Here is a 22,003-nt window from a genome sequence, read left to right on the forward strand (position 1 = left end):
ATATAGTTTATGTACTCAGACTCACTAACCACCGATTGCCATAGACGATCAGCTGCCAGTCCTCAGATGCTAGATGTCAAACAGTCGCAGAAGACCTGCAACATAAAACGACTGTTAGCACCCATTTTTACCTATATACATTCATATGTTATTTGCTTATCGTTCATAGATAAAAATATTCCTTACTTTTAAATTAGCGAAAACTCTTAACAGATGCTTTCACGTGTAACAATTTTTGTAATAAGATGTAGTTGGTTCGCTCTATTTCTTTTTGTTTCGCCTGACGATTAAAAAAAGACGACGATTTCTTAACAGAAGGTGCCAAATTTTTTACATTGTTCATGCTGTCTGTGTACAAATTTATGATTTGTTTCTTCTTTATAATTTTAGATTTCTTGATGGACAATTCTTCGTGTTTTATTCGATTGACATCATATCTATCACTGTTGTTAAAGACCATACTTCGATTTCTTACATCGCCGCACGAGAAATCTGTATGAAGCTCCTTCGAGTTACAGCACGAGTGACGCTTAATTGCGTTACTACTATGAAATTTAATTTTAGAGTTTTTGGCCGTCATTGGTTGTACTACCTGTGTTAAAATGGAGTCATTAATTAATTTGGCGGTTATAGTTTTCGGTAAGTCACACCGTTGCTGGATCGGTGTTAGGGGTGAGCGACCTGAGCACAAGCCCAGAGCGCTTGTTGAAAGCGGGGCGCCTCAATGATATAATGTTAAAACTACGACTAATATTTACTTGTGGAGTGTCGCATATTTGTTTACTCGCCTTGGGCTCCAAAGACTTTACTGACGGCACTTTGATTTTAGAGTTTTTGGCTGTCATTGGTTGTACTACCTGTGTTAAAATGGAGTCATTAATTAATTTGGCGGTTATAGTTTTCGGTAAGTCACACCGTTGCTGGATCGGTGTTAGGGGTAAGCGACCTGAGCACAAGCCCAGAGCACTTGTTGAAAGCGGAGCGCTTCAATGATATAATGTTAAAACTACGACTAATATTTACTTGTGGAGTGTCGCATATTTGTTTACTCGCCTTGGGCTCCAAAGACTTTATTGACGGCACTTTGATTTTAGAGTTTTTGGCTGTCATTGGTTGTACTACCTGCGTTAAAATGGAGTCATTAATTAATTTGGCGGTTATAGTTTTCGGTAAGTCACACCGTTGCTGGATCGGTGTTAGGGGTGAGCGACCTGAGCACAAGCCCAGAGCGCTTGTTGAAAGCGGAGCGCCTCAATGATATGATGTTAAAACTACGACTAATATTTACTTGTGGAGTGTCGCATATTTGTTTACTCGCCTTGGGCTCCAAAGACTTTACTGACGGCACTTTGATTTTAGAGTTTTTGGCTGTCATTGGTTGTACTACCTGTGTTAAAATGGAGTCATTAATTAATTTGGCGAGTATAGTTGTCGGTATGTCACACTGTCGCAGGATCGATGTTTGGGCCATTAATGTAAGTTGCGTACCAAAAAAAGAGGTTCCGATAACAACATACGTTAATTGCGGCCCGATTTTTCTCAGGTACATATGTAAGTTGCGAAATATGTAAGTGTAAAGTGCATTGCAAAATTAATAGTTAAAAGTCTTATTGATACTGAAATTCAAATGTTTAATGAACATAAACATAAGCCATTACCAGAAAATATTTTAACTAAACAAAAAATTAGTAACAATTTAAAACGAAAAGCAGTTGATGACATGTTTATTAGACCATCGAAAATTTTACATTTTAAATTGAAAAATGATGATATTGAAAATATAACTTCTGGAGATGTTTTATCAATAAAAAGAAATATACATAATGCTCGATATTCAAAGTTACCCAAATTACCAACTTCATTAACACAAATTCACGAGACTTTAAAAAATATGGAATTTAAATAAATTAAAGGTGAAGACTTTTTGTTAGTTAATAATAACGAAACAAATATATTAGGTTTCTCGACAGTTCGTAATTTACAAGCTTTACGCAGTTTGAACACGATATTGTAGACGGTACTTTTAAAAGTTACCAGAAATTATTTTATCAACTCTTTACTATTCATGTTGTGTTAAATAATAATTATATCCCACTTGTTTATTTTTAACTGCCATCAAAGTCAGCTAATTTTTATACCTATGCATTTCAACATTTAGTAGAAGAATGTAGAAAAAATGACATGCAATTCAACCCAGTCCGAATGTATGTCGATTTTTAAAAGGCTATACATACTGCTGCAAATGTAGTCTGGCCTTCTATTCAAGTAAAGGGGTGTAGATTCCACCTAGGACGAAGTTGGTACAGAAAGATTCAACAGTTGGGGCTTAGTACTGAGTATGGGAAGGAAAATATTGGTTGTAAATTGGTAATGTACATATTAATATAAAAATACCCGGGACGCAATTTACATCAAAAAGGTACATTGGGACGCAACTTATAGTCACCCAAGGGTGGGCTTGTTGAAAAGTTGCCTCAATGATATAATATTAAAACTACGACTACTATTTACTTGCGGAGTGGCGCATATTTGTTTACTCGCCCAGAGCGCAAATAACTCTACTGCCGGCATTTCAATTTTAGAGTTTTTGGCTGTCATTGGTTGTACTACCTGTGTTAAAATGGAGTCATTAATTAATTTGGCGGGCACAGTATTTGGTAAGTCACACCGTCGCAGGATTAGTGTTAGGAGTGAGCGATCTGGACCTAAGCCCAGGGCGCTTGTTGAAAGCGGGGCGCCTCAATGATATAATGTTAAATCTACGACTACTATTTACTCGTGGAGAGTTGCATATTTGTTTACTCACCTTGGGCTCCAAAGACTTTACTACCGGCACTTTAATTTTAGAGTTTTTGGCTGTCATTGGTTGTACTACCTGTGTTAAAATGGAGTCATTAATTAATTTGGCGGTTATAGTTTTCGATAAGTCACACCGTTGCTGGATCGGTGTTAGGGGTGAGCGACCTGAGCACAAGCCCAGAGCGCTTGTTGAAAGCGGAGCGCCTCAATGATATAATGTTAAATCTACGACTACTATTTACTTGTGGAGAGTTGCATATTTGTTTACTCACCTTGGGCTCCAAAGACTTTACTGCCGGCACTTTAATTTTAGAGTTTCTGGCCGTCATTGGCTGTACTATCTGTATTAAAATGGAGTCATTAATTAATTTGGCGGGCACAGTATTCGGTAAGTCACACCGTTGCAGGATCGGTGTTAGGAGTGAGCGATTTGGACCTAAGCCCAGGGCGCTTGTTGAAAGCGGGGCGCCTCAATGATATAATGTTAAATCTACGACTACTATTTACTTGTGGAGTGCCGCATATTTTTTTACTCGTCTGGGGCGCCAATGACTCTACTGCCGGCACTGGACACACGGCCCGAGATGTCTTCTTAACCGGCGGTGACTCTTCGCTATCGCTTCCAAAGATAGACCATTCTCCATCTGAACTCAATACATGATACACCTTATTATGCATTATAAAAATATAATTAACTCTTGATAAATACAGTGAATAAATATTATAGTTCCAAATAAGGTACTGATACAATGTCAATAAATAAACTTAGTATCTTAGTGAATAGTCAATGTTATTCTGTTCGTTTTAATTTATTATTAACAATTGTTTTAAATTTAGCCAGCAAATAAAATAATTTGATTTTTATTAAGCTTGCTGAATATTCTAGCTTCGCTCAGGAAACAGTAAACAAATACAAAATCCGACACTTTATAAGTGTATTTAACCGGTTTTAGACTTTTAGTGTACCTACCTCAATTTATAAGCATTATAAGCAAATCTGCAGCGTCAGCGGTCTACATAGCTTTGAAACCTAATTCGACAGAAATGAACAATCTGTTTACACTGAATTAAATATATCTGACACACTGAGTAGTATGTGCCTGACTCATCATCTAACGTAAAATGATCGCCGCCAACCCTGTACCTACTGTGCAATTTATCTTTCATAAGTCATAACGTTTTGGGGTCGCTATTATTGTGTTTCATGGTCAACGTTGCTTTGTAACGTAAGCACGATATGGCCGGTTTGTTTTTGTGTACTCTACAAAGTTATAAACAGTGAAATACTACATGAAAGTATGAAACCATAGAGTAATTATTCTTTGCATGAAACCCAACACCCAAGGCTTATAGATAAACCTTGCATGAAACGTTCCATAGATGCATGCCCAAAAACAAACCGCGTACCACGAAGTTTCTGATAACATTCTTATCTATAATATTTATGATAATTTTTTTTTAAGATCTACCATTTAATATTTTGATTCTTAATTAATATTTACTAGGTATATACTTGTAGTATTTACGCATGGATTATTATTATGTATTTTTTGTTTATTATATTTTTAGCCATGGTATTTACTATTAGAGAATACATTATTAAAATTAATTCTTCTTAATCGCATAGTGGTTAGTTTTTAAACGAAGTGTATGGATTTAGAATAACTGTATTTACAATAATGTTTACTGAAAATAATATTATTTTGTTTCAATTATGGCGATTATATTGATTTATTAATAATAAATAAAAAAGATTTTAAAGATTGATTGAAAGCATTGTGTTTGGGTATTTAAATAGGTACACGGAATGTATTGTTGAAATAATAAGACAATTAGAAAATCAGGTTAGTGAAATAATAATTTAAGGTTTGTGAGAATGAAAATCAAAAACTTACTCTAAATAAAAATGATTAATGTTAAAAAATTATATATACATATAAATTTTATTTTATTTATAGAATTGTAAAATGGAAAAAATTGCTCTTTTTGAGACTTTTAATATCAGTAAAAAGAATAAACAAGTAAATGAGAAAGATTATAATAATATAATGGATTTATTGAATGAATTATCTGAACTTGATCCAAAATGTAAGTACAAATTATCATTAATATTTAATGAATTATTTTTTCCCAAATTCTGAAAATTATTCCAATGGTTCTTATTTGTTGTATGAATAGTAGGTGTTTTTTCTATGTAAGACAATTGTCTTATCTCAATTCCTGAGTTTGTTACAAGTATTACATGTATAAACCCTATTCCTGAAAAAACTATTAATATTTTTTGGATTCAATAATGAAACATAACTATGACTATTTCTAGGTTTGTCAGAAGATGATTATGAAAAATTAATTAAATATTTGCCTTTATCACCTACTCATAACAATCAAGTTTTAGCTGCCACATGTAATGTAATTGCTTCATTATGCTCAGTTGACATAGCGAGACATCATTTTGGAGAGAAAATAACCGTGTCTACTGTGAACATATTAAAATCACTTACAAGTTGTATTAATAAAGATAAATGTATTCAAGAATGTTTGCTTCAGACATGTCGTGCTGTCGGAAATCTTTGTTATTACCATGGTAAATAATAATATTCATTTCAGTTATAGTCTATAACTTATAGATCTATTAAGTTTTGTTTTTAAAAACAAAAAATGTTGTTATATATAAAATAACAATAATAACAATAATATATAATAATAAGTACTTGCAACAATATATATATTCTTAAAATTCTATTTTAATCTGTATTTTTTACCAATTCATAATAAATATTAAAAAATGTATTATTCAAGTTGGTTTTGAATTAAAATAAGCTTATATGTTTATGGTATTAAACAAAAATTGAATTTAAATAAAACACAAATAAATGTAATACCTTTATTTTAAATAATTTTTAGAGGAAAATACTAAGTGTGCATTAAAAGAAGGATGTCTTTTAATTACGATGGAACTTTTGAAAACAATCAATAATGAAAACATTCAACCTGTTGTCATTGGGTTATTATTAAATTTAACTCATCTGGATGATTACAATTATAAGGTTTGTACAAATAATAATAGATTAATATTTAATAAAATGATTATAGATTTCTTTTATAGTTTCAGGATAATATGATTGAAGAATTAAATTTTTATGGAATTCAATACATGGAATATAAGAATAATAACTATAGATTTTATATAAATTTGGTATCAGTAATGATCAATATTGTTAGAAAGTCCTCAAGTAACACTAAAATAACAGATTATGAAAAATGTTATTTTATTGATCGTTTATTGGAAACACATAATATGCACACCAATGTTACTTCCATTTGTATTAAATTCATTAAACAAGTGTCTAAAACTTATAGTAAATGCATAAACTTCAACTAACATATATTATTCACATTCAAAAATAATTATATTGAATATAAATAACATTTTTTTTAGATGTTTATAATTGGATATTAAAAGAAAAACATAAAACATTAATAGAAGTATTAGATAAATATGAAGAAAATCAAGAAGAAGATCCAAAACTTATTGTTAAAAAAATATGTGATATCATTATTTTACTTTCCAATGATGGTATGGATTACGAATTGAATTAAAAAAATAATATGAATATACTAACATGTTGCTTCTAAGTCACTTTGACCTTAGCTTGTGTCTTGTTTTATGTTTGAAGTAATCAACATTATTTAAAATTTGACAAAATTAAGTTTGACAGTAGGCTAACTTGTCAAATGTGTACAGAAATGTCAATAACAAGGACAAAACAAATTAAATGATTAATCAGCTAATATTTAAATATTCACAATAATACTATTATTTTTATTAAAGTAAAAAAATGTGTTCATAATAGAAAATTTAAATTTAATTTTAAGCATTAAAATAAACTATATTTTTATTTCATGGTTTAAATTTATTTACTTAATATTTTTAAACTGTTATGGTTCACATTAGGATAAGTTACTGAAATACAATATTGTAAATTAAATTTTCACTTATGAATTCTCTCTCATGAATTAAAATTTTAATGGGTTTTTTTCTTAGATGGTTCTATGGAAAAAAATAAACAACTTGATGTTTTATATTTAGTAGAATGGCTACTTAAAAAACTAAATTCTAATAATTTATACGTGAAGTTGTCTGCTATACGGTCATTGGGAAATTTCAGTAGATTTAGTAAGTAAATATTAATTTTTATTTAAGATCATAATATTATTTAATATAACATTGTACTATTTTAGAATATGAACCAATTCATACAACCATAAGTCCTGCAAACATTATAATGAAACATATAACATGGTTTATAAATAATTTAGACAAATCTATCAAGGATAAAAATTCATTGATGGAAGTATCTATACTTTGTTTGTTTAAGTGAGTTTTTAAAATATTTAATTTATTTTGAAACCAATTTAAATTTATTATTTATTTAAATTTTCAGAAATCTTTTATATGTTACAAATTTTGAATCTGTGTATGAAAATGATATAGATAAATTGATTAAAACCACTATTGATGTTCTAAACCACACAACATTTAATCCAATAGTAATGAAAGGCTTGGATGTAATAAGATATATCATAAAAAAAGGTAAATATAAATTTAGTAGTATACTGTATATTATTAAATATGTATGTATAGTATATGTTCATAAGCATAAAATCAAAGTTAATTTTTTTTTATTAAGTTGCCATTGGTATCATTATATAATATTTTTCCATAGATATTAAGTGAGTATCCTTCACTCCCACTCACTTTACTGTTTTTTAATTTTTATTACTTAATAACATCTAAACATTTAATTTTCAATGTCTTACAAAAATAATTTAATCCATTTTTTAATATAGTATAAATTTAAAATAATAAAAATAAAAATTAAGTCTTGAATTGCTATATTATAATTATGTTTAATTTAGAGAATAATCTTTAGATAATCTTAAAATAGTCTTTATCATATTTCTATTTTTCGCAGGCGGCATCAGTCAAAAACAACTTGTTTTATACAAAAATTCAACCTTTATCAAATTAGTGACTACATATTGTAATAGTGATGACGAAGACATTAAAATATTAGCCAAAAAATTAATTTTTTCAATTAATGAGGATATATATGAATCTGAAATTGTTGGATCAAAATCTGCGGAAGACAATAATATACAAATTAAAGACAAAATTTGAATATAATTTTTTAATATACACCAATAATACTATGCAATTATTTATTTTTTGAGAAACCTAATTGAATACATTAAAAATATTTAGTGCTAATCTTGTGTTACAAAAAATACTTATTAAACACCATTATTCTACTTACTAATGAACTAATAATTCAATTTTGTTTATTATGTTGTTATACTTATTGATAAAATTATATGTATATTCAACCTAACTAATCAAATTAAATATTTTTATTTTCATCTAAAATATCTATTGCACAATTTATCACATTCTAAAAATTTCGGATTTAAAAACCTATTAGATACTCTTAATAATGTATTCATGTGTATTGTACTAATAAATAAATTGTACTTATATTCAAAGTTTTAAATGTAATAGATTAATATTTATTTATTTTTATATTTTTTTCGACAAATAAAAATTGTGGGTATCACATAATAACTAATCCCTTAATAATTTTTATCATACATAATTTAGAAAACCTGTTTATTGAGTAATTAATTTATTAAACGACACTCATTATTTCAAAATCTATAAACATAAAAAAAAAATATATACATTTTTTTTAGATTTTTACTTTTTGAAATGACAATATCCATTTTTATATTTGTTTTCTGAAGCAGAATATTTTCAAAGTATTTCAATATAGAACCATTAAAATCGGGAAAAGTAATTAATGAGTTAAGTATTTAAAGTTATAGCAAGTGGAGTGAAGAGATATGAGGATACCCCATAAAATGTTTACCAACTACTCCGCTTACCTAAACTTTAAATACTTATAATCTATAAGCTATTCATTCGAATCACAATTTTTATGTATTGAAATACTTTAAAAAATATTCTGTAAGATTATTTTGATCATATCTTTTAAAACAATAATAAAATTGAATAAAAATCAATTGATCAACCTAGTTAAAGTAAATTATGGTTTGTACAAATAATAGTTAAATTAGTGAAACATAAATTATATGCTTTAATTAATCTTGATTGAATACTGACTTTCTTTGACAATTTGTAAATATCTAAACTTTTTGTGGGGGTATTAACAAATTAAAATTTCAAATTGATATTTTTACAAACATATCTTTAAACATATATAATTTATGTTATTTTTATCAAAATGTTTGAAGTGACCTCCATAATTAGCAATATAAAGTTAAAGATTTCAGACTCAGTTAGCTATTCTTAAAATTTCTAATACCTTAGGTATGATATTTTGTTCAGTTTTATGGTTAAGAATAGAGATCAGGTTAGAACGTCTATCTTCCTATGAAGTACTCATCTAGTCAGCTAACCTTACACAACAGGAGGTACAGTCTTGCTTAAAAATAGGCTCTATTTTCATAAGTGCAATTTGAGGGGGCTTGGGTTACCATTCGGGTATATACATAACTGTATTTATTGTACTCCTATAAAGTTATGACCACTTACCTATTTTTCTTTATATATTTATGTAATTTATATATTACGCTCATCTTGGTTTTTCTCATTAATAAAAATCTAACACTTTCCAAAATATAAAATTCTAATTGTGCCTACAGGTGTTTTTGGGAGATATTTCAAATGTGTTATATAATAAAAATAGGTGAGTACAACATAGATATATTATAAGTCTGGTCACACAAACACGTTTTCCCATTCATTAAAATATTTCATACCACCACTGCTTAGAGATAACGTTAGACAGTCTCCGATGCCATTAAAATATTGACTCCAGCTGAAATACTTGTGTTTGTTTATTATTTATATTAGTTTATCGCTATTGTTAGTAATTAATACAGAAAGATATACAATATAATAAATGATAATTCATATTAATATAGTTCGTTAAAGAAATTATTTCCAAATTAAATAATAAAATCTTTAAGATTATAAACAAAATATATGGTATAACCTTTCTGGGTTCTAAGAAGTATACTTATTGTGATGTATTATTTATTATTATGTACATTTTAAAGAGGCATTGTCTCACACATAAATTTGCCACTGTTTATTAATATTGGTTGGTTCCTGGCCTATTCTATATGACTATGTAGTGCATAATCATTAAATGTATTGTCAAGTCTTTCATAACCTGTATCTTTTCTGTATGCGGCAATTGTTAAATAAATTATATTTGTATACTTAAGCCTCCGTGCATTGATAATATACAAATATTTTTTAAGACATACAACCATATAATAGATTCTATTCTGTGTTACAACTAAACATTAAAGAATGATAATGGTGAGCTCAATTGTTGGGCTTTTTTATTGATCTGACTTTTATTTGATTAGCTTTTAGCACATGACAATTACAGCTCAACAATTATAATTAAAACAATAAAAATTATGATAAATTGATAAAGTACAGAAAAGAATAACAATAAAAATAAATTAATAAACAGTGTTAAAACTTAAGTTTTTTAAGCGTAGATAACTTCTTAATGAAATGCCTAATAGCATTAATCAGCAAACAGCTGTAGCAGCAGGTCAATATATTTTATATCAAAACAAACATTCAACTCTTAACCAAATCATCAGATTTCTCTACAAATGTATATAGGCATCCACTTCAAAAATTGAACTAAATTTTTATATATTAACACTAGGTTAGTCAACTTATCATTAAAGTTTAATTTTACTTTCTGTAATTGCATTGGGTAATGGCCAATGGGCATTGAAAAAAAAGAACAGGGTACAAAATTATGATAGCAATTTATGCAAATAAATGAAAATTCTTATTTAAGTAAAAATATGTCATATTTATTTATTTTTAATTGTTGTAGCTAATATTAAAACATAACTAAATGTATACTTTTTGTATTGCTTATGTGAACCATTAAATTAAACAATGTATTTTAAATTTATTATACATTTTTAAAAATTGAATACTATAGTATATTTATTTTAAGATGTGTATAATTGTGTTAATGTTATAAATTGATTGTTTATTTAAAACGTAATGAAAAAATTATTAAAATTTAAGAAACCTCCGAAGAACCATTCTTGTGAATTGTGACTATACATCAATTTCTTCTTAACTATAAGACCTGAAACAAAACAATTAAATTTAAAATAGATTTTCTTATAGAAAAATATTTTATACAAAATAAGATTATATTATATATTAATTGAGTAATTTGTCATAAGCCAAAAACTTTTTTTAGATCAACTGTAGATTTTCAATTGGCCTAGGTACATTTTCAAACAGCTGTCGTGGGTATTGTATTTATCCTAAAATTAAAATTAAAAAAAACTTGAAAATTATTGATTTAATAAATAATTATATTTTAGGATGCATACCATAACACAACTCTCATTGGTTAAGATATTAAATTGTGCACACATCTTATTCTGGATTCAATCATATGATTACAGAGAATTAGTAGATGGAACGATAGTTTTCAGTGATTTGAAAACATAAAACCCTCAATTGATCTTGAAAGAATATTGAAGGATTTTTGGCAGCACAAAAAAAATGTTGATTGCAGTGAAGATCAAGGGTTAATAGAAGGAATGTTGAAAAGAAAGTAGGCGGGTTGATAGAAGTGCTGAAGTATATGTTGATTGCAGGCATGTTGATAGAAGTAATGTTGATTGGAGGTGTGTTGATAGAAGTAATGTTGAACGAAGATATGTTGATTGGAGGTGTGTTGATAGAAGTAATGTTGAACGAAGATATGTTGATTGCAGGTGTGTTGATAGAAGTAATGTTGATTGCAGTTGTGTTGATAGAAGTTATGTTGATTGGAGAAATGCAGAATGAATGTTGATAGAAGTATAGTAGGTGTTCATTAAAAATGTTGATTGAAAGAAAACAATTGTAGTAACCTCAAAAATGATCAGACAGCGCTATGAAAATGATGCAAGTATAACTCTGCTAACAAGTCAGCAGCCTGTTGACTGGACAGTAGGCTAACCTGTCAAATTCTCGTTGCTAGAATTACAACGGTCAATATGACAAAAAGAAAGAATATCTTACCTAAAAATATTATTTATTGACTAATATATATAAAAAAAAAAACAAATACATTGGTTATGAATTCCAGTGACTAATTGAATACAAATATATAAGTATTTTTTTATTATTTGTTTGAAAACTATCAGTTAAAATAAAAATGAAATTATTTTTATATTTAAATTGATTGATTATATTATTAGTATAGTAAAGTAATAATAAAAGTAAAAAAAAAACATTCAGGTTACAATTATATTATAATAAATAATATACAGATTTTAATTTGTTAAATAATATTACTGATTTATTTAAAAAAAAATTCTCTGTACCATTTAATTTCTACAGATTTTTAAGACCATTTTTTTTTTATCATGCAGGTATCATTAGGTATTGTATCTTATAAATAATTCTCGAGATCTATACTAGTCAAACATTATTGTGCGGTTATGTCTTCAATATAAACTAACCTCTTTTATTAATCACTGCTATTACTATTAGGGGTTCCATCATGTTTAGCTTGATTTTTCTTTTTCATCGTACGCAATGCCTTTTCTCTTAAACGTTGTTCTGATTCATCTCCAGACTTGACATCAGAGCCCTATTAAATTATAACAAAAATATATAATGATTAAAAGCTTTAGTATATGATGAGTATAATATATATATCAAACTGTTACTTACACTTTCTTCAGTTTTGCGTTTCTTATGTTTTTTATGTTTCTTATGCTTCTTGTGTTTTTTATGTTTCTTATCTTTTTTCTTTTTTTTGTCATCTCTATCACTTTCCTATAGAAGTACATACAACAAAGATAAATAAAAATTTTAAGCTTAATTCAAAATTACACATACATCTGAACTAGAACTGGACGATCTTCTTTTACGTTTCTTTTTTTTCTTAGAATCTTCATCTTCAGATGAAGTAGAATCCTTTAGTTTTCGTTTTTTAGTTTTTTTATCATCATCTGAACTAGAATCTCTTTTAATTTTCTTTTTAGACTTTTTTAACGATTCATCTGACGAACTTGATTCTTCATCTTTTTTTTTATTACTTTTTGCGTTTTCAGCATCAGAAACATCAGATTTTTTCAAAGGTTTTTTTACTTTTTCAGGTTTTTCCTACAATAAATAAAATAAAATTTAATGGATATACTGAAAAAACAATATATAATTTAGTCTAGACTATACTAGAATTTAAGATACATTCATCTAGGTCTGGATTAGTCTGGCAAGTTACTGAGTAAAATTCAGTGGGTCACTCAAAATATGAACCAGTTTTGAGTGTTTGGTCATATTTTTTTTTATTATAGAGATAAATTATTACATACATTAGTAGAAAATAAATTGATTCAAAATATTTAAACCATACAATAGCTGTTGACTATAATTAAATATTAGAAGTTCTAAAAGTTGGTGCGCTGATACCTTGCAAATTCGGTGCTGCATTTATCAATGATTTATAAAATAGATTTTGAGTTTAGTAAAATAATGGCAAAATACATAACATTTTTTTCAAATAAACAACATATAAATTTAGAATTCTCTAGATAAATTTGTGTCACTAGCTTTATAATTAGAGTAAATTTTATTATTGACCAACTATATAAATTGAAAGTATGACCATCATTTAACTACATACATTGGTTTTTGCAACACTTAAACTACTACTTGAATTTTAAGTAATTAATGAGTATGTAAAATATTACAATATAAAAATGCTTATGATTTATTTAAAAATTGAAGTATTATTATTATATTTTATAAACTTGATCTTCTAAATAAATTGTAATGCATAATTAAATATTTCTAATTGTATAATTGAAAGGTGAGTGAGAATAACGTATTATGAAGTACTTAGTAAATTTTATAGTAACAATTAAAAACAAAAAAAATATTTTGCCGTATTGTATACCAGTTTCTAAGAATGTACACAATGATTGTGAACGATAAAAAATTCTGGGAATTTTTAGATTCTTATTAATATACATCAAGATTGCTTCATAGCATGTTCTCCAAAAAATGTTACATAGCACATTATTCCCGCCCATCCTTCAATTGTAGACAATAAATATATACTGTTAATAAATAAAAAAAAAATACTCACTTCTTCTTTCTTTTTAATAACAGGAGATGTTGATGATTTTCGTCTAGAACTAGATGAATTTCTAAGAGAAATATTCAATCATATTAGATATATTTTAAACTATTTAAAAAGTTATAGAAGATAATTTTAAAATTTAATTGGTAAATAATAGTTATGTTGAATAAAATTAAAATATCAAAATTACTTTTTATCATTATTGTTTTTCTTTTCTGATGAAGGAGATTGTCCTTTTGATCTTTGAGGCTGAGAAGATTTAGAATGTTGTTCATCTCTAACACCCCTAGAAATAAGTATCAAATTATTTAATTAAGTAAAAATACAATTACTCCATTTAAAACACAAAGTTCTACCAGGGTTTAAATTTTTTGGTTTAATTATTTTAAGAAATCTCACAGCCCACATAGATAGTAAAAATATATTTCATGAAATATTCCATTTTTATTATTATGTTTAATTGAAATAAATAAAACAAAATTTTACAATTAGAAAATATTAAATTTAAAATACTAAAAAGTAAAATTTATGTTTACGTACAATCTATCTTTTACTGGTTTACGTTCTGTCTTATCTTCAACTTTCTTAAAAGGTGAAGGGGTTCTAGATAAACTTTCTTGAGAAGCCTGATAATGAACAAAAAATAAAATAAAATTAAGTATAATAACATTATTAAAACAAGTTATACAAATGTATATTGTTAAAATATTATGTTGATAAAAATAAACACATATAATACCTTTGATTTTGAGGTGTTATCTTTTTTTGTGGGAGAAACAATGCTAGAATCTTTAACCGTGCGTTCTCTGCTACGTGATTTTCCACTTGGTCTCCTCTAAACAATAATTAACATTGTATAACTTAATATTGAATAACAATCAAACAAACGTTTTTAAACTGATATAACAAAATAAAAGTATTGAAATTAAGATAAGAATTGATAACTATTAATAATAATAATGTTACATTATATGTAGTAACACCAATGGTGTACCTAGATCTGAATTTCATTAGTACGCCACTAAGTAACACATTATTGAAATTAAGAAACCACTTGTAATACTATCATACACAAATGCTTATAAAGTTATAACAAATACTAATAATAACATTAACAACATACTTTAGATTTTGAACGAGATCTAGTATGTCTGCTGCCTGATCTAGATTTTCTTTCAGGACTTCTGGATTTTCTAATCATAAAAGATATTACAAAATATTAAGTTTTTCAAATTTTAGAATTACACAAATTACCTTCTTCGAGGTGATGATTTTTCTTCTCTTTCTCTTTGCCTACGTCTATCACGTTCACGGTCTCTTTCACGAATTGCTCTTTCTCTATCTCTACGTTCTCGCTCACGATCACGCCGATTTCGTTCTCTTTCTCTCGCTCTTTCTCTCTCTCTATCTCTGTAATAACGATCACGACTTTTTTCACGGTAACGGCCACGATTGAAAGCATGTCTAGATGGACGTCTTGACCGAGAAGATGAACGATCACGGCGATCCTTTAAAGACAAAAATTAATTTATTTTGTTGATCAGTTTTAATTACAAAAATAGAACCTCCTATATTCTTTGATTATTCATTTATAAACAATTAAAAATATTACTCTTCTATCTGTAGATTTATCTTTGTCTGATTCACTACCAGAGGATTCATCTTTATTTGTTCGGTATTGCCTTTTTTTTTGGATACTGTTTTCTTTTTTCTGAATCTCAAAATCTTTTTTACGGTCTAGAAAAATAAACCACCAATATTTTATACAATAAATAAACCAATTAACTTAATTCAACATTTTTTATAAATACCAGGACTTAAAGATGAATTAGATGATGATGAACTACGACTTGATGACGAAGAATGATGACGTTTTTTCTCTCTACGTTTAGTAGAATCTCTAGATAATGATCGTTCTTTAGGTTTAGGTTTATTATTTGTTTCTACAACTTTATCTTTAGTAGGCGAAACTCTAAAATAATATAAAGATAGGTATAATGTATTTGTAATTTATTAACAAATTAATTATTAACACCAAAATAAATAGTCTTTTTAAAAAGTATTTCCTATAATGTTTTAGATAACATTAAAATACTTAAATGATGTGTTCTTCAACATTTTAACTTATGTGTAATTATACAACTAATATATTAATTCAAATATTACAAAATTATTTTAAGTATGGCTTTACTATATAGTAAGAATCGAGTATACCTTTTAATTTTATAGATAAATCATTAAATACAATGGAAAATGATTTTGAATATAAACAGTCTTAATATTGTTATAATTAAAATATTAATTAAATAGATTAGTAAAATAATACTTACGAATTTTTTAAGTTGGTTTTTTCTTCAGATATTGTAACATCATTTTTAGGCGAACAACTTCGACTTTTTTCTTTTTTAGTTTTAGCTGGTGAACTATGTCCATTACTCACGAGTTTCCCTTTTGATTTTGAACGAGAACTAATAACATAATAATGTATTTATTGTATTTGATAATTGATAAGAATATGAAAAATGAATTTAAATTATGTATTGAAAAAAAAGTATGCAAGGAACACTTTCTTATAGTAATTATAAATTATATATATAATATTATTCTAAGAGATGGTCATCAGCCTTAATGTATATTTTATCATAAATTATACAATTTATTCTTGCTATTATGTTAAAAACAAGGCATTTATCATATTATTAATAACTATAATAGTATGAACAATGTGTCTCGTGAGGAATATACCAACTGTGATATCTTCTGAAATAATGGAGAGATCATAATTCTTTTTTTTTTTTTATAAGATTCAAAATTTAATGAAATTAATATGTTGAAACGTCAATATTGTCAAAAAGTGAACTTTACAAATTGGCTATCTTCAATTTCTTTAAAAATAATTAAAAAAATATTTTTTCTAACTTTTTACGAAAACATTAAAGTAAATTAATTCATGAAATATTTGTAGTTCTTGTCCCTGTGAACCTTATAAAAAAAAAAAAAACAAAATTATGATTTATCCATTATTTCAGAAGATATTGTTAATGGGTAAATTCTCATGAGACACCTTGTATATTTATAGCATATATTATAATTATTAATCTTTTAGTCAATATTGATTCGCTATACAAAAGAGTGGAGAAGTTAATAATATAAATAAGCAACAGCTTAAAATCAATCAAAAATATTTTAAAAATTCCTTTGTGTATAATATAATAAAATATAATAATAAAAGTAAAAGTTTCAAGTCTTAACAAATAATATTTTTAAACTAGCTATGTTTACTCTTTGTTTAAAATGTCTAATTTTTTAAATACTAACTACAGTGAAACTTTAAATTAATAGTCACCGAAGGGACAAAAAAATAATGATGACCGCTATTTAGAGGTAACATAACATAACACTTAAGACTAAAGAAAACAAAGAAAACTATCATTACATAGAAGTGACCGAGTGTAAGAGGTGATCATTAATAGAAGTTTCACTGTAAAGCAATTTAATGAATTTAACAGAAAAAAAAATTAAGAATAATAAATTTTCATAAATAGCTAAATTAGAATAATTTGAAAATTATACCATATATATTAAAATAAGAAATACTGTTGTGTAAAAATGCATGTTTTTCCAAATAATTATCTGAAGAACTTTGAAATTTTTACTTTTGACAGTAAAGTAAAAAAGGTACCAACTGTATATATTTTACTATGAAAAATCAATGTTGATATTAAAGTGTTTTTCTAATATAAATTTTCTACTATAAAACAAAAACACATTGAAAATATATGTATATTTATTGCTCCCCTCAGAATCTACAACTAAAGTATCTGTAAGAAAACATCAATATTCAAAACTTAATTTATTGATTAAAATTGTATAACAATACTTACTCTCTTTTTGTATGCTTCTCTCGAACTTTATCTGAATCATGATCTTTATATTTATCTCTTTCCTTTTCTTTATCTCGTTTATCACGATGGCGATCTCTAGATCGACTACGACGATCTCGTGTATGTGATCTACTACGACTTTTTCTTCTAAAACAAAAATATTATAGAAATTAATATAATTATTACTCTAAATCTTTCATATTTTGATTGTGATAAAGATAGGTAGTACATAGACTTTTTCAAGTTTTATTTCTACTTGAAAATATATACAAACATCATTGATGAATCAGTAAATTCATTGCTCCGTTTAGAATCTAAAGTTTTTAAATTCTTTAATAAAAATAAAGGCCAGAAATGCCGAGACAAAATAATAATTGCATTACATAGAATTTACTACAATGTAAAATAATTTTTGGTTGCAACATTTTAATTTGTAAATTATAAATTGAGTTGATAATGTTCTGTGTAAGTCTAACATATTAAAGACTGTCATAACACATTAAAAATATGTTTAGAAAAAAAATGAAAAAATAAAACAATAATTTTGTTATGATAAACAGATAAGTTAACATAAAATATTACCTTTCTCTATCTTTTTTTCTTTCTTTTTCTCTGTCTTCTTTGTCTTTTTCAAACTTCTTAATCATATCGCCTACTCGCTCTTGATCTTCCTGTAATATATAGTTTTAATATTAATCCTTTAATATTGTATAATACCTTTTAACTAAAAAAATTCTAATGAGCAAAACAAATTAATACATTGAATAATTTATGTATTATGACTTTCTATCATAAATTATCAGATATATTTTAATTATTTAATACTATAAGACAGCGGTTCTCAAACTGCAATCCATGAATAGGTTTACTCAAAATCAATTTTATTGTATAATACCATACATAATTTATTTATTTTATGAATTTAAATACTTTTTATTGAAGCTAATAGCAAAAAAACAATTTGAGATTCACTGCTTCCATTTATGAAATAGTATATCACAAATGCTGTTACTATAAATTAATTATATGTTAAACAAATACATTTTTATTACCAAAATTAACAAAATAGTAAGCACAAACAACTATAACAATAATATTACCATTTTCTTTTTTAATTCTTCTTTTTTTTGCTCAATAAATTTAGGGGGAATGCCCGATGGAGATTCCTGTGCAGACAAAAGTAACTCCCATAAGTCTGTCATAAACACTCGAGCATTTTTGCCATTCAAGAAACCAGTAAGATTTATTTGCATTTTTCTTGGATCGGGCCACTAAAAAATGGCAATATTTAAAATAATGTAAGTAAAATATAGAATAGGTATATTTTACATACAGTATCTGCTTCAAGCTGATTGTTCACAAATTCTTCTACAACATCATCTTCCATTCCTAGCAATTCTGTTATTCTTTTACCAATCCAAGGTTTGATAGTATCTAGCTTTACTTTATTCATATCAACCTTTAATGGAACATATATTTTGATAATTTTAGAAATTGGAAAATAAAATAAAAAATTTAAAAACCGGGATAATTAAATACTTCAATTATATTAATTATAATACCTTAGCGTTTAAAGATTCACTAAATTTCATTTGTTTCAAAAGCTTTTTTTCTTTGTCACTGAATCTAGTATCTTGATCAGCGCTAGTACCCTATAAATTAAATAATAGTATAAGTTGTCAAAGTTACTTAATTTTATTAATGGCATTCAATAAATCTTTTAATAGGTGGGTAAAATTTTATTATTGGTTATTTGTTACAGTGAAACCTCTATATAGTGGACAGCCATAGAGAATTATAAAATGTCCACTATTGAGAAAACATCTACATAGAAGACATTTGTGAGAAATTACTAAATGCCCACTAGAGAGAGATGCTGTAGAAAATTGATTATACATATACGTACATACATATTACATATACATTGAAATATTAATTTATTATTTATTATATAATAAGAATATATTTAAAAGTGTATAAAAATGTTTAATGTTTAATGTTTATGTACAATTAGAAAACTCTGTAATCTTTTTAGGGGTAAATTTTTTCTGCTCTTCAGAGTAAATTTGCAAATTGGCTACCATTTGTCATTTTTCGAATAAGAAAACCATGAAGATAAGATAAAATATGAATGTATGAAATATATAATAAATAAATATATTATTTTAAATTTTTATTACTTAAACATTAATTTTGACATGTATTGTGTCCATTTATGAGGTAATTTTTAATTTTGGTACCAGTTTTTAGTGTCCACGTCCATTATTAGGAGTGTCCACTATTAAGAGGTTGGTTATAACTCTTATTATGTATATACATTTTTGCCAGGGAATTTAAAAATGTCCACTATTGGGGAGGGTCCACCATTGAGAGGTGTCCATTAATAGAGGTTTTACTGTATTATAATTTCATTGTCTTATGCATTATGACGAAATATATTCAAATTCTCATTCTTAATATGCTTAAGAAAAAAATATTTAAAACTTCAAATTTTTATATTGTTTGGATTGATCAATTAATAGTATACAATAAGATACAATCTCCCCAAGAAAGAAAATAACCTATCAGGAAATCTGTACACAAATGTCACAAAATACAGTAAAGTTTAAGATGAACATAGATGAATACAAATAACGTTGTTATACTTCATTAAAATATATAACACTGCCTATATTAAGTAAAACCTACGCAGTTGACTATATATAAGCAACATTGTATGGGGTTCTATTGTGTCTGCTTATCAAAACTATCAATACCTATAACTGATGCGACTAATTTAAAAAAAATTGATTTTCTATTCAGAAAAATATCCAGCTTTGGTATATAAAATTAAAAATTAATTCAATTCAAAATTTATAAAAAGTACATCAATTACATCATAACATGAAAAGGAAAAGGCTATCAATTTTCAAAAATGTTGTTTTAAATTTAACTAGTTAAAATGTAATAATTTTTTATGAAATGTTTCCCAAAATAAATTACCCTATATTACATTAAATAATAACAATTTATAAGTTCACAAATTACAAACCTTGATTATGACCTTCTTAATTGTTTATATAAGTACATAATATTTAAATTATTAAATATAAAAAGAAAAAAATCAATTATTTCCATAAGTTATTTCATCCTATTAACAAGTTATTTAGTTTCAGTTATCTATGTTTATTTTTATAATTGAACTAGGTAGATACTTAGGTATGAAATATAAATAAGTGAAATGTCACCCTTCTATTATATAATACTACATTATTAGGTTAATTTATTAATTGTATTAGTCAATTAAGCATTAGCTTATCTTTTATATATTTTTAAAGATATAGGTATTATGCACTTATATTTATTTTGAATGCATGATAATCAAAAGACAACGGTTTTAAATCAATCAGACTTATCATTCCATAATATGCCAACATATTTTGCAATACAGCAGTTAAACATAAAACTAGCTCATTTCAACAATAATATTGGTAATATCCAATGAGACGTAATTTATAAAATGCAAAATATAGAACAGACAATTATAATAAATATATTGATTGAATTTAGAATAGTATGTTTAACACCGTATTAGTAAAAATGCTGGACAATTCCAACGCACTATCATGCGTTTAAAAACGTGAAGCGTCATAATTGTCATGATAGTCTTAATTACAAGAAACATGTAACATATTATTTTTAAATCGCACTCACCGTATACATCTTGATTCTGGCTTTAGAACCAACAGATCAGAATACAATAACACCCAGGACGGTAAAACACTAAAATCACTACCTAAGCGAAAAATTAAAATTAAAAACAGTATGACAGATACCCCAGTAGTCACAAGTCAAACTCAGTAGTCCGTAGTCCTCACGCACCGAAAACAATGGTAAAAAGAAATAAACTATTCCGAAACGCCGATTGGTCGTGATCCAATCAGTATTGTTACATGCACAAACTACTACAATATTGTGTAAATGAAGTTCGTGGCTCCACGCCATCCTTACAGATATGTAATTGTACAATATTATTGTACGGCATTTTTATTGTGGTTTGGCGTCATGGAAAAAAAATCCATTTTTCCTAAACGCAAAATATACACAAATAGTTGTTGATATATT

At 26.5% G+C, this 22,003-nt stretch overlaps 2 protein-coding genes across 7 annotated transcripts; one reads left to right on the top strand and one right to left on the bottom strand.

The window, feature by feature from the left end:
* The first annotated feature begins 4,420 nt into the window (after positions 1-4,420).
* On the top strand, positions 4,421-8,048 carry LOC113549141. Its single transcript, XM_026950314.1, has 10 exons — positions 4,421-4,643; positions 4,758-4,887; positions 5,120-5,383; positions 5,704-5,846; positions 5,906-6,158; positions 6,239-6,376; positions 6,845-6,976; positions 7,042-7,177; positions 7,245-7,393; positions 7,776-8,048. Exons 2-10 carry the CDS (start codon positions 4,767-4,769, stop codon positions 7,979-7,981), a joined length of 1,542 nt encoding a protein of 513 aa, XP_026806115.1. The 5' UTR covers positions 4,421-4,643; positions 4,758-4,766; the 3' UTR covers positions 7,982-8,048.
* Positions 8,049-10,705: 2,657 nt separating this feature from the next.
* Positions 10,706-21,780, bottom strand: LOC113547950 (serine/arginine repetitive matrix protein 1). 6 transcript variants are annotated; one of them, XR_003404866.1, is made up of 20 exons: positions 21,593-21,780; positions 19,462-19,551; positions 19,233-19,358; positions 19,000-19,170; positions 18,482-18,570; positions 17,900-18,046; positions 16,346-16,483; positions 15,827-15,987; positions 15,628-15,752; positions 15,270-15,523; positions 15,139-15,208; positions 14,755-14,850; positions 14,556-14,641; positions 14,206-14,301; positions 14,022-14,082; positions 12,770-13,036; positions 12,602-12,706; positions 12,388-12,518; positions 11,266-11,793; positions 11,106-11,196 (listed from the first exon to the last, which is right to left on the bottom strand). XR_003404866.1 is itself a non-coding variant. In XM_026948550.1 (19 exons), the coding sequence occupies exons 1-18, from the start codon at positions 21,599-21,601 to the stop codon at positions 12,396-12,398; spliced, it is 2,214 nt and encodes a 737-aa protein (XP_026804351.1). In that variant the 5' UTR covers positions 21,602-21,779; the 3' UTR covers positions 10,706-11,012; positions 12,388-12,395. The 6 variants fall into 6 exon arrangements, 1 of the variants encoding a protein (XP_026804351.1); XR_003404864.1 differs by having other exon boundaries at positions 11,266-11,882; XR_003404863.1 differs by having other exon boundaries at positions 11,266-11,899.
* Between the last annotated feature and the right edge of the window lie 223 nt (positions 21,781-22,003).

This window comes from Rhopalosiphum maidis, chromosome 1 (genome assembly GCF_003676215.2).
Source record: "Rhopalosiphum maidis isolate BTI-1 chromosome 1, ASM367621v3, whole genome shotgun sequence".
NCBI lineage: Eukaryota > Metazoa > Arthropoda > Insecta > Hemiptera > Aphididae > Rhopalosiphum > Rhopalosiphum maidis.